The 12,856-nt window shown below is 53.0% G+C and overlaps 2 protein-coding genes across 2 annotated transcripts in view; one reads left to right on the top strand and one right to left on the bottom strand.

Moving 5' to 3' along the window:
- LOC100282345 (uncharacterized) overlaps window positions 1–12,856 on the bottom strand; it is a 55,303-nt gene that overhangs the window by 16,278 nt on the left and 26,169 nt on the right. The window contains exon 2 of the mRNA NM_001155257.2: window positions 5,716–5,830. Within this exon, the coding sequence (NP_001148729.1) occupies window positions 5,716–5,830 (115 nt within the window). The remainder of the gene's footprint in view (window positions 1–5,715; window positions 5,831–12,856) is intronic.
- Window positions 6,013–9,304, top strand: LOC109940747 (uncharacterized). The gene has a single exon (XM_020540870.2). The coding sequence runs from the start codon at window positions 8,384–8,386 to the stop codon at window positions 9,176–9,178; it is 795 nt and encodes a 264-aa protein (XP_020396459.1). The 5' UTR covers window positions 6,013–8,383; the 3' UTR covers window positions 9,179–9,304.

Raw genomic sequence — 12,856 nt, 5'->3', positions numbered from 1 at the left:
AAGGCCTGGAATGTCGCTGGGGCGTTGCACAGCCCGAACGCCATCACCAGGAACTCGTACAGGGCGTCATGGGTGCGGAACGCCGTCTTGTGCACGTCCTCCGGGTCCGGGCGCATGCGCACCTGGTGGTACCCAGACCGGAGGTCTAGCTTGGTGAAGAACTTGGCGCCATGGAGCTCGTCGACCACCGGGATCGGGATAGCATCCTTGACGGTGAGCGCATTCAGCGCCCAGTAGTCGACGCAGAAGCGCCACGAACCATCGAGCTTCTTGACGAGGAGGACGGGTGACAAGAACGGCGAGTCGCTGCGGCGGACAATCCTTGATCAATCATGGCGGCACACTGCCGCTCCAACTCGTCCTTGTGCGCTGCGGGGTACCGGTAGGGGCGAACGACGACCGGCTAGCCGTCGGGCTTGAGAATAATGCAGTGGTCGTGCGCACGCTTGGGGGGAAGACCGACGAGGTCCACGAAGCGCCCCCCAAACGAAAGCAGCAGCGCCTCCAAGAGGGGATCGACCTCTGTTGTTGCGTCCAGGGCCTGCACAGAGGGGCTGGCCACGCCAGTCCAGGAGACGGGCTGCCCCTGGCGCTGGAAGGACATGCACCTACAGCCGAGGTCCTAAACAATGGGCCCCAACTCGTTGAGCCACCGGGTGTCAAGGACGACAACGTCGTACCCGGCCAGTGGCATGACGTAGAGGTCGGCCGGGAACGAATCTTCGTCGATGAGCACGGGCGCGTCGCGGATGACACCGATGCAGGTGACCCGCTCGCTATTGGCTACCAAGGCTGTGAGGCGGGGGCGTTGGCGGAGGGGTAGACCGGAGCGCCGCACCGCCTCCTCTGAGATGAAGTTGTGCGTGCTGCCGGAGTCGAGTAGGGCGACGAGGGACGCGGCGCCTAGTGCCACGACGATCTGCATGGTGCCCGCCATGGGAACCCCAACCACGGCCTGCAGGGAAAAACAGGGCGCCTCGGCATCGTGCTCCGCGTTGCCAGCGGCGTCCTCGATCTCCACACCTTCAAGGAAGAAGATGAGCCGGCAGAACCTGTTATGGCCACGGGTATATTTTTCATTGCAATTAAAACAGAGGCCCAGACAGCGTCGTTCCACCATCTCGTCTGGGGTGAGGCGTCTCTGGTTGCCCTCGCCGCGACCCTGCTGGCCGGCCACCGGAGGGGCAGGGAGCGCCAACGACTGCTGGGGCGCCGGGAGCGCTGGTCGGGGCGCGGGAACGGGAAGGAGGCCGTGCGGGGGCGCCCGAGGGGGGCTGCACGGGGCGGTCAATCTCCATCAACTCCACTTGACGCGCCATGCTCATGGCGGCCACAAGCATCTTCGAGTTGTGGATGCGGACGGCGTGGCTGAGCGACGGCAGGAGTCCGACGGTGAAGGGCTGGACACGCTAAGCCTCATCAAGACGACCTGCGCGAGGCAGGAGGGCCTAGAAGCGATTGGAGTACTCCACGGTCCCTGTACGCCGGCACTCGGCGAGCTCGAACAGCGGGGCTGAGCGAAGGGAGGCCCAAACCGCAAGTTCAGGAGCTCCTTGAATCGCCCCCACGGGGGCGTACCCTCGTCCTCCTGGAGTTGGATGTACCAAAGTTGCGCGACGGCCTCCAAATTGTACGAGGCCATCCACACGTGCTCCTCCGCCAAGGTGCGTTGTTGGCGAAAATAGCATTCACACTTGTTGATGAAGAGCATCGAATCGGTCTTGCCGTCGTAGCAGGGAAAATCTAATTTTTGGAATTTTGGGGGGCGATCAAGATCGCGCGGCCCCTCCCGGCGGCCGCCAGCGCCGCTGTCCGCCGACAAGGCCGACTTCTACTTCATAGCCTCCATGTCGGCCTTCATGGTTTTCATCTCCGTGGTGATGGATTTCAACATCTCCATCACATCGGCGATGGTGGGATCGCTCATGGCTGCTGGCGGCGATGGTGGAGGGCTATGGTGGTGGGCGGCGACTGTGGAAGAATGGGTGGAGCGGGTGGGAGAGGACCGACGTGACCATGATACTAGGTTGTCAAAGGCGTCGAGCCCCCGACTAGCCGGATTGCGGCTACGCAGCTCGTAGCCGTCGACCGTCCTCTCCGGTGAGGTTATCCCCCTCAACCACAAGCTTAACAGAGAAAGAGATTAAGGATATAATTCTTGCTTAATTGATTGTCAAGTGATTACAAGCATATATATAGCCAATGGCCCATCCGACATGGAGAAGGCTCTCCTTGATTCTAGGGATTTCCAAAACTTTCTAATCTAAACCCTATGGCGCCTGCCCAGCGCGCTCAGCCGCGCGGCGCATGTCGCGGGCGCATCCGCGCCTGGCATATGTGTCCGCACATGACAGTATCAGTGCCAGGCATGATGGAGGACGTGGTGTTCATGTGCGAGGCATTTGCCGTGAATACAATTGGATGGGATGCAGGAGCTACTAGCTGTGAATTTGGGTGGTGGCTGCCAATGGTGATACGATACGAACCATACGGAGGGGTTGTCCATAACCACCAAAAACATCAACAAACAGCTGCGCCACATGCCCCCATCTCCGTACTGCCTCTGTTGCGCGCCATACGCCTTCACATCTTGTGGGCATCAACCAATTGTGCCTCTATGCACCGAATGGCCATGTGTCTCCAGCTTGATGTGGGTTTGTTGGTTGCTCACATTGAGGAGCTGGGTGGAGCATCAATGGAAGCAGCTAGTTGTTCCTCTGCTCAGATTTAAAAACGAGAGGGGAGATCAAATGAGTGCATGGTGGTCGCTTGTGTTCGAATCCAGCCAACATCAATGGAGGGGAAGGGGGTCAGAGTGTCGCTGCTGCCATGGAGACGAAGTACATGGAGGGGATGGGCTGTTGCTAGTGGCCATCTGAACAGAGGTAGCAGCTGCAATTGGGACAGAGGAAAGGGGAAGAACACATGGGACGAGAAGGTGCTCCATGATGGATCCATCATGGCAAACCATGTCAGCACGTCATGTGCCAATTGGACCAACAATGAAACCTATATATCAAAACTGCATTTGGGAGTTCAGATACCAGGATGATAAAGCTAGGATAACATGGCCGGTCAAGTTTAAGTTCAAGCAAGTATTGTATGGAAATTAATAGATTGATTATGTATGAGTTGTAGGGTACAAACACATAGGCAAGGATGACCTAAGGTCGGTTTATAGAAGTACAGCCACCACTGGATAATCCTTTCCATTCAATACAATTGATCAATCTATAAGAGGCGCACCAGTTATGAGCCAGGTGTGGCACATATCCCTGTGGCTGCGGCCCAATAGGCTATCTATCTAACATTAAGGACTAGCCGTGCCCTTTACTCTGAGAATTAGTAGAAGGACGTTCCATAAACAGGGGTACAGTCAGCACAGCATATTCAGAATGATAGTTGCAGCTTAATAAATTTGTGGTTAAAATGCACAAGTGGCTAAGTTAGAGCAACTCCAAGAGGCCCTTTATATTCTTCCTAATTGATATAAATAGAGGTTTTTGTAAAAAAAATACAATACAATAGCTTATCTAAATGGCTATCCAAATACAGCCATTTTGTATTCCAAGTTTCTCACTGGCCAAATATAGAAAACGTGAATGACTCTAGAATGCAAACAAGATATAGAAAAGCTGATTGAAATTGAAAAGATATAGAAAGTAATTTTTATGCAAATGACTCTTCAAATGATAATTTAGAGAGCGAAAACTAGAATGACTCTTGGAGATGCTCTTAGCTCATGAAACCAATGTTTTCAAGTCAGATGACTTGCTGGACGTTCTGGATGACCGACTTGGCCGATTAATCGCGATTAATCATGGTTAGCCGGATGACTTGAGTGATTAATCGTGATTGGTCCCAACTGACTTGGACGATTAATCGGATGACTTGAAAACAATGCATGAAACTGTTCCTAAAGACCATCACGAGGGTTTCAAGTAGGCATGAAAACGAATACTTAGGGCTTGTTCGTTTCGCCGTTAATCCATGTGGATTGGGTGGTATTAAGCCGGTTTAATTCCATAGCAAGTCAAAATACATCCCAATCCATCCCAATACACACCAATACACATGGAATTGAAATAACCGAACAAGGCCTTAATCGGATATCAATTTTTTGGTCTTTTTCTTTAATAAATATGATATAGAATCTGCTATGCAAATTCATATTCTTGTTTATAGCATTGAGCTTGTAAGGATTCATAAAAGTTAAACCTTAAATTTATCATATATCTTCTTAAATGATAAAGTAAAGTATGTTGTCGATCCCTAAACTTGTTCAGGAGTGTCAAACCAGTCCATAAACTATCAGAACAGCCGATTAGGTCCCTAAACATTGTTCTGGTGTCATTTTAGTCCAATAGGCTGTGAACAGGACCTGGTTAGTTGATGTGGCCTTGCCACGGTGTTGTCCACGTGGCACGGCCTTGCCATATGGCCTCCTCCTCGTCCTCACCGCGTCCTTCTTCGACGATGTCATGCCACATGAACAACACGATGGCAAGGTTACGTCAGCTAATCGAGTCTTGTTCATAGCCGATTGGACTAAAATGACATCATAACAATGTTTAGGGACCTAATCGGTTGTTCTAAGAATTTAGGGACTGGCTTGACACACCTGAACAAGTTTAGGGATCGCCAGCGCACTTTACTCTGAATGGTAGATATAAAATTCGGATACAATTTGAATACAGATACGGATACTTTTTCACCTTTTTGTTGTAGGGAGCAAATAATGTATAAAACAATTTAGGAAAATTTTATTTTTATTTGTAATAATGTGATTGATAACATAAGAAAAGATTAGCATCAAATTTCATATATATCAATTTTAAAATATTAAATTTGTCCTAATAATTCAGATGCCCACTTTCATCCCTAGTTTCAAGCTATTGGTCGTCCTGGTGGCATGGTAGGTTTGGAAGCATAGAAGTGATTATGTCTTTGAGGGAAGTTGGCCTAGTTTGAATAACATAATGCAGGATACCAGGGATGAGGCCAAATTGTGGTTTATGGTGGGAGCCAAAGGGCTCCGCAGCATATGTCCTTGACTGTATGGGCGTTAGGCGTTTCTAATTTTTCTTCCTGTCATCTCAGTTATCAGGTCTTGCCCCTCTAGGGGTTGTATGTATGCAATCTTATTCTAAAGGCCAAGCCAGTGTAAGAACACATGTTGCACAATATCAACAGCAGTTAGCCTTACTATAGCTCCTAAAGGCATGCAAATGCGTACGTTTCATAAGTTAATAATACCATCTAAAAGTGCAAGAAGTAAAATAGAGCACATGACATATTCAAGTTGAATCAAGGCGGTGAAGGCACTGTTCTAATATTAGGCTCAGAGGAGTTATTTATATGAACTAAAGTATTGCAAATAGCCAAAAACTCGATTCCAAATTGTAAGTTGTTTTTGTTTTCTAGGTACATAGCTTTTGCTGTGAACTTAGATATAGGTTATGCCTCGATACATAGCAAAAGCTATGTACCTAGAAAAGCTAGAACGACTTACAATTTGGAAGAGAGGGAGTAGTTAGCTTTAGTAGTTTCAAACTTTCAACAGCAAACAAGTAACAAGGCTCCTGAGTAACGCAGTTAATCATAAAGGCTTTGGGAAAAAAAGGAAAAGATCTGGAAGATAACAGAAAACAAGGAACAAACTTGTTTGAGGAGCTAACATCTATTTTGGTCGATAGGTTAGGTAATCATGCTCACCATTATACCATCAAGCCCACAACCAATCTTTTCTTCTGCACGAGGATGATGAGAAAGAAGCTTTTCTCTTACAACCTTTTCATCATCTGGGCTTAAAAATTCACCATTTTTATACCTGTTATAGCACAACAGAGTCAGAACAGCAGGAACTATCGATGCAAGGCGTAAAACTGTACATCTTACAGCATAAAAGCAATTTAGGGCAGTTCAACATTGGGGTATTTTGTGGTGTGTTGTTAATCAAGAGCATAAAGAAATCCTAGTGAAAATTTTGTTTCAGCTTAGGATATTAATTTGGTACTGGTAGCATATACAAATCAAAAAACACCACTGGACCCAATGTTTTCTTGGAACAAACAATTTACGTAGCTGCCAACTTATTACGTATACCATCTAGCTCCCACCAAGAATACTTGCATTGCCAAATTGATGCCATACTAAAGCATGCATTCTGATCACTATGTCAGGACATGCCATGTGCCTCAAACTGACTGCTTTGTAAGAACAGACTATTCAAGTACATAAACAAAGAAAGAAATATGTGTGTACACAGGAGTATGTAGTGGTTTACTAAGAGTGGATAGTAATTTCATTCAGATTAGCTAGCATGCATTCTAGTAAGCATGAGCAGATTAAATACAGCAAAGGAATACAGTGTAAGGACTTGAGAACTGGTTCGTTCAGGAGTTGATATTCAGAGTCAGGTGTGAGGGTGAGCGCGTAGGCGAATTTGAATGTAACAGGCCTTGTACATGGGCCGGCCTAGTAGAGACATATAAAAGACGTAATTCTGAACTGTGAAGGACAGAAAAGAAATAAACCAGAGTTTACCACTTCACGTGCGTTCACCATTTCGGTGACTGTGCGGAGCCGGTGCCCAGGTCACGCCCCGGCGGAATCGTCGGCAGCCAAAGGCCGTGACATCCAATTTCCCAACAAAACAAATCAAGACCATCTTACTAGAAGATCAGTGCTACCAAGAACATAATTAACTAGGTCTGTGACACCAAAAGATGGATGCCTGAGCATCTCTTCCTCCCCTATTTGGTTTTCCTTTTCCTTCTATCCCTTCTCCCAAATCATGAACTCGATACAGTGGTAATCTGCGATAGTGAAATGATTTAGAGGCAGACTGGTATGGCGGCTTCGAGTGGAGGCATGCTACAGTACAAATTGATTCTCTATGTTGGGTGGTGCCATTTGGATGCTCCAGTAGTCCAGAAGTATACATAGCCCCTGTTTGGAACCGCTTCTGAGCGGCTTCTGGCCGCAAGAAGCTGCATCCCGGCGCCAAACGACCGGCTTCTGGCCCAGCTTCTGGGCGCCACGCTTCCTGGAGAAGCCCAACGGTAATGCCCTCCCAGAAGCGGATATGAGGCCGCGTCCTCAGAAAGCCGAACCCTTTACCCTAGAAGACGCGTTCGGGTGCTTGTTCGGGAAGCCGCAGCTGCGCGACACCCGCGCCGCCTCCAGGTTCATCTCCCTCCCTCTCCCTCCCTCCCTCTGTCCGGGGCCCGACTCTTCCATTGCGCCGCCACGGGTTCGTGTGCTTGTTCGAGAAGCCGCATCTTGTCCATTGTGTCGCCTTCGGTCCGCTTCCCCTCCTTCATCACATTTGAACTTCGTGTAGGTGCGTCTTCGGGGCGATTTCGAACCGAGGATTCGTCGGACCCGTGGCGGCCTGAAGATTCCTCGTTTTGGTAGCAAGATCCGCTGCAACCAAGGTGATGTAACTTGTACTTGTTCGTATTACATTTCGGGTTTAGGGGTTTAGGGTATTAGGTTTTAGGGTTTACTCGGTTCCATTGAGTATTACGTATCTGGATTAGGGGTTTAGGGTTTTTAGGGTTTTAGGATTTAGGGTTTAAGGGTTTAGGGTTTTCGGTTTAGGGTTTACTCGGTTGCATTGATTACATGGATGTTAGATTGTCCCCATGGAAGTATACTAACTACATAAATCCACACCAGATGGATTCGGCAAACTGCATAGCCGACAAGGCAATTGGAAGGATGCAGGAGATTTCGGATAAGATTATTTCATTAGCCAGGGAAACAATCAGGCATGGACGAGGTTTGACCTCATTGGAGGCTACCAAACTCCGTGTAGCATTGGAGGACATAGGTCTAATGCTGGAGCAGGACTCTCTGGTGTTCCAAGACTATTTGGACAAGGTCAACAACGGTACCAACCATGTTGACGACGACTACGTGCCCTCAGACTTGTCCTCACCAACCCCTGCTGAAGAAGACCTCGGTGAAGACTGGGACTTCACCGAGCACTTCGAAAAATTGTGGGGTGTTGAATATGAATCAGATCAGATTCCTTCCTTTAGTGACAATGTGTCATGTGGGGCCGCACCTATACGCGGGCCCGCGACGCCAGGAGGGCTGAGGCTCGGGCGTTTAAGGTGGGCGCCAACAGCAGCTCACCTAAGGAAGGTTCGTCCAAAGAGGAAAGTGGTAGCAGCTCAACCAAGGAAGGTCCGTCCAAGGAAAGTGGCTAGATTAGTGGCCAAATTGATAGGCCTTAATTGTAGGGGAGTTGGTTTCCAAATAAGTCATTTCCTAAATTAGAAGTTACCTAGTTGGTCAGGCCAGTGGCCTATTTATATGGAACCGTGAGGCAATGAAGAGAATAAGAAATATATCACCTTAATCTCCCATATCCATGTACTCTCTAAGCCTACGGCGGAGGAATACCTCGCCGGAGAAGACAGACGGCGGATATGAGCTACGTAGCCGCGGTCCAGCTGCTCGAGGGCTTAACGCCCTTGACAACCTGGTATCACGATCCTGGCGATCCTCTTCCCAGTCCACCACTACACCAGCCGTCACCACCTCACCACCACCCCCAGCCGCCGCACCAACCTCACCGACGTCCTCTGTGGCGTCCTGCGTTCGAGCCATGGGCGATTCCAACGACTTCAAGGCCTTTGCCGAGGCTCTCAAGTCACTGCAGGCGTCCATCGCGGCCAACGCCCAGACCATCGCCAGCCTCACAGTCGACCGCACGTCCGCCTCAGGCCACAAGATCGGCTACGGCGAGCACCATGGGGACCGGCCACCGAGGTTCCAAAAGCTAGACTTTCCCCGGTACGATTGTAAAACTGATCCTCTCATCTTCATCAACCGTTGTGAATCCTACTTCCATCAGCAGCGCATCATGGAGGAGGAGAAGGTCTGGCTGGCATCCTACAACTTGGAGCACGGGGCGCAAATGTGGTATATCCAGGTCCAGACGGATGAGGGTACTCCATCGTGGCGCCGGTTCAAGGAGTTGCTCAATCTGCGCTACGGCCCTCCTCTTCGCGCCGCGCCTCTCTTCGAGCTGGCTGATTGCCGCCGCACGGGGTCCGTCGTGGACTATCAGGACTGCTTCCAGGCGCTCCTTCCACGTGCAGGACCCCTCGACGAGGCACAACGGGTCCAACTATTCACAGGGGGGTCTCCGTCCCCCGCTTAGCCTTGACGTCCAGGTACACAACCCGCAGTCCCTAGCGGCTGCCATGAGCCTGGCGCGCCAGCTGGAGCTTCGTGAGCAATATACACCAACGCCTCCCAAGGGCACGCCCCGTGGCCTGCTGCCGACCCCTGCACCGCGACTAGCTCTGCCTGCCCCGCCGGCCTAAACCCTAAACCCTAAACCCTAAACCCTAAACCCTAAACCCTAAACCCTAAAACCCTAAACCCTAAACCCTAAAACCCACGCCCGCGGTCATGGCAGATGGGCGCAAACGCCTATCCATGCAGGAGCAAGAGGAGCGCCGTCAGCAGGGCCTCTGCTTCAACTGCAACGAGCGCTAAACATGGGGGCACAACTGCGTCTGTACGCGGATCTTCTACATCAACGGCGTCGAGTTGGACACCGCCGACGAGTCCGCCACGGGGGATGATCCCGACACGGAGACGCCGGTGTTCTCCCTTCACGCAGTCGTCGGGGTACTCGTCGGCAATACGGTACAACTGCAGGTGGTCGTCGGCGCCGCTACTTTCGTCGCGCTCATCGACACAGGCTCAACACACAGCTTCATCGGGGAAGCGGCTGCGCGACGCTCGGGGCTAACCATCGAGCCGCGGCCTCGACTCACGGCAACGGTGGCCAATGGGGAGCGCGTGGCCTGCCCGGGCGTTCTTCGCCAAGCTCCGGTCAACGTGGGCAACATGGTATTCGGCGTCGATCTCTTCGTAATGCCCTTAGCCGGGTACGACGTCGTCCTCGGCACGCACTGGATGGCCACGCTCTGGCCCATTGTATGGGACTTCACCGCCCAAACCATGGCATTCCAGTGGGAGGGGCGCGACGTCTGCTGGCGCGGCGTGGCACCTCCATCCGTGCCGACTCTCCTCGCCGCCACAGCCGACGACACCCTCATCGACGGGCTGTTACACGCCTTCGCCGATGTATTCACCGAGCCGATCAGACTACCTCCAGCACGGGGCCGCGAGCACCACATAGTCCTCAAGCCGGGCTCCTCCCCGGTGGCGGTGCGACCGTACATGTACCCTGCGGCGCACAAGGACGAACTTGAGCGGCAGTGCGCCGCCATGATCGACCAGGGCATTGTCCGCCGCAGCGACTCAGCGTTCTCGTCCCCGGTCATCCTCGTCAAGAAGTCGGACGAGTCATGGCGCTTCTGCGCCGACTACCGCGCGTTGAACGCGCTCACTGTCAAGGACGCGTTCCCGATCCCGGTCGTCGACGAGCTCCATGGCGCACGCCTCTTCACCAAGCTAGACATGCGGTCGGGGTATCACCAAGTACGGATGCGGCAGGAGGACGTCCATAAAACGGCGTTCCGCACCCACGACGGCCTCTACAAGTTCCTGGTGATGCCGTTCGGGCTGTGCAACGCCCCAGCCACATTCCAGGCTTTGATGAATGACGTCCTGCGAACCTACCTCCGACGGTTTGTGCTTGTCTTCTTTGACGACATCTTGATATACAGCACCTCATGGGCGGACCACCTCCGGCACCTCCGCGTCGTCCTCAACACCTTGCGCCAGCACCGACTCTTTGTCAAGAGGTCCATGTGCTCATTTGGTGTTGACTTCGCCGCCTACATCGGCCACGTCATTTCAGTGGCTGGCGTCGCTATGGACCCCGCAAAGGTCCAGGCCATCCACGACTGGCCCCAACCTCGTTCGGCGCGAGCCGTGCGTGGCTTCCTCGGTTTGGCAGGCTACTACCGCAAGTTCGTCCACAACTATGGCGCCATTGCAGCACCCCTAACGACACTCCTGAAGAAAGAGGGGTTCGTGTGGTCCGACGAGGCAACCGCCGCTTTCAGTGCCCTCAAAGGGGCAGTGACGACAGCACTGGCGTTGACATTACCGGACTTCACCAAGCCCTTCGTCGTGGAGTGCGACGCGTCCACCTATGGCTTCGGGGCAGTGCTCATACAGGAGGCTCATCTGATCGCCTTCTTCAGCCGACCGGTGGCGCCCCACCATCGCTCCCTAGCGGCCTATGAGCGCGAACTCGTCGGGCTTGTGCTTGTCGTACGGCATTGGAGGCCGTACCTGTGGGGGCGACGCTTCGTCGTCAAGACAGACCACTACAGCCTCAAGTACCTCCTCGATCAGCGCCTGGCGACCATTCCGCAGCACCATTGGGTGGGCAAGCTCCTCGGGTTTGACTTCTCCGTTGAGTACAAGTCAGGAGCAACGAACACAGTGGCCGACGCGCTCTCGCGCCGCGACACCGACGAGGACGACACGGGGACTCTCCAGGCAATCTCAGCTCCCCGCTTCGACTTCATCAGTCGCCTCCTACACGCCCAGGCTACTGAGCCTGCTCTGGCTGCCATCCACGACGAAGTCAGGGCAGGCACACGCACTGCTCCATGGGCGGTGGCCGACGACATGGTTCTCTACGACAAGCGCCTGTACATCCCACCGGCCTCGCCACTTCTGCAGGAGATTGTGGCGGCTGTCCATAATGATGGTCATGAGGGCGTCCGGCGCACACTACACCGCCTCTATCGTGACTTCCATTTTCCCAACATGCGTCGTGTTGTGCAGGACTTTGTACGGGCATGTCCCACTTGTCAGCGGTACAAGTCAGAGCATCTTCACCCGGCAGGTCTCCTCATGCCACTACCGATTCTCACCGTCGTTTGGGCAGACATCGGCCTCGACTTCATTGAAGCACTGCCCCGTGTCAACGGGAAGTCGGTGATCCTCTCTGTCGTCGACCACTTCAGCAAGTACTGCCACTTCATCGCCCTCGGCCACCCGTACACTGTCGAGTCGGTGGCGCAGGCCTTCTTCGCCGACATTGTACGCCTCCATGGCATGCCGCAATCCATGGTGTCCAACCGCGACCCGGTGTTCACCTCGACGTTCTGGCGTGAGCTCATGCGGCTCATGGGCACTAAGCTGCACATGTCGTCCGCCTTCCACCCACAGTCAGACGGCCAGACGGAGGCGGCCAACCGCGTCATCATTATGTACCTCCGCTGTTTCACAGGCGACCGTCCTCGACAATGGCTTCGTTGGCTACCGTGGGCTGAATACGTGTACAACACGACATACCAGTCCTCGCTCCGGGAGACGCCATTCCGGGTGGTGTATGGTCGTGACCCGCCCTGCATCCGCTCTTATGAGCCTGGTGAAACAAGGGTGGATGCGGTCGCACGCGACATGGAGGAACGCGAGGCATTCCTCGCCGATGTGCGCTATCGCCTCGAGCAGGCACAGGCAGTGCAGAAACGCCACTACGACAAGCAACACCGGCCAGTGACATACGCGGTCGGCGATTGGGCGCTCCTTCGACTTCGCCAGCGAGCACCATCCTCAGTGCCACGACAGACAACGGGCAAACTGAAGCCCCGCTTCCTAGGGCCATACCGCGTCATCGAGCTCATCAACAACGTCGTCGTTCGCCTGGAGCTACCACCACAGGCCCGCATTCATGACGTCTTCCACGTGGGCACCCTGAAGAAGTTTGTAGGGGCACCTCCATCCGCCCCACCGCCCCTACCCGACATCCATCATGGGGCGATTGTTCCAGAGCCAGCTCAGATGGAACGCGCTCGCCTGGCACGGGGTGTTCAACAGGTGCTGGTCCAGTGGCAGGGCGAACCAACAACTTCGGCGACCTAGGAGGACCTCGACAAGTTTCGCGCCACCTACCCAGATT

Source organism: Zea mays, chromosome 7 (genome assembly GCF_902167145.1).
Source record: "Zea mays cultivar B73 chromosome 7, Zm-B73-REFERENCE-NAM-5.0, whole genome shotgun sequence".
Classification (NCBI taxonomy): Eukaryota; Viridiplantae; Streptophyta; class Magnoliopsida; order Poales; family Poaceae; genus Zea; species Zea mays.
This window is presented reverse-complemented; position numbering and strand designations above follow the sequence as displayed.

Excerpts from the sequence above, each read along its gene's own strand:
- LOC109940747 (XM_020540870.2), top strand. The coding sequence starts at position 8,384 with ATGTACTCTCTAAGCCTACGGCGGAGGAATACCTCGCCGGAGAAGACA.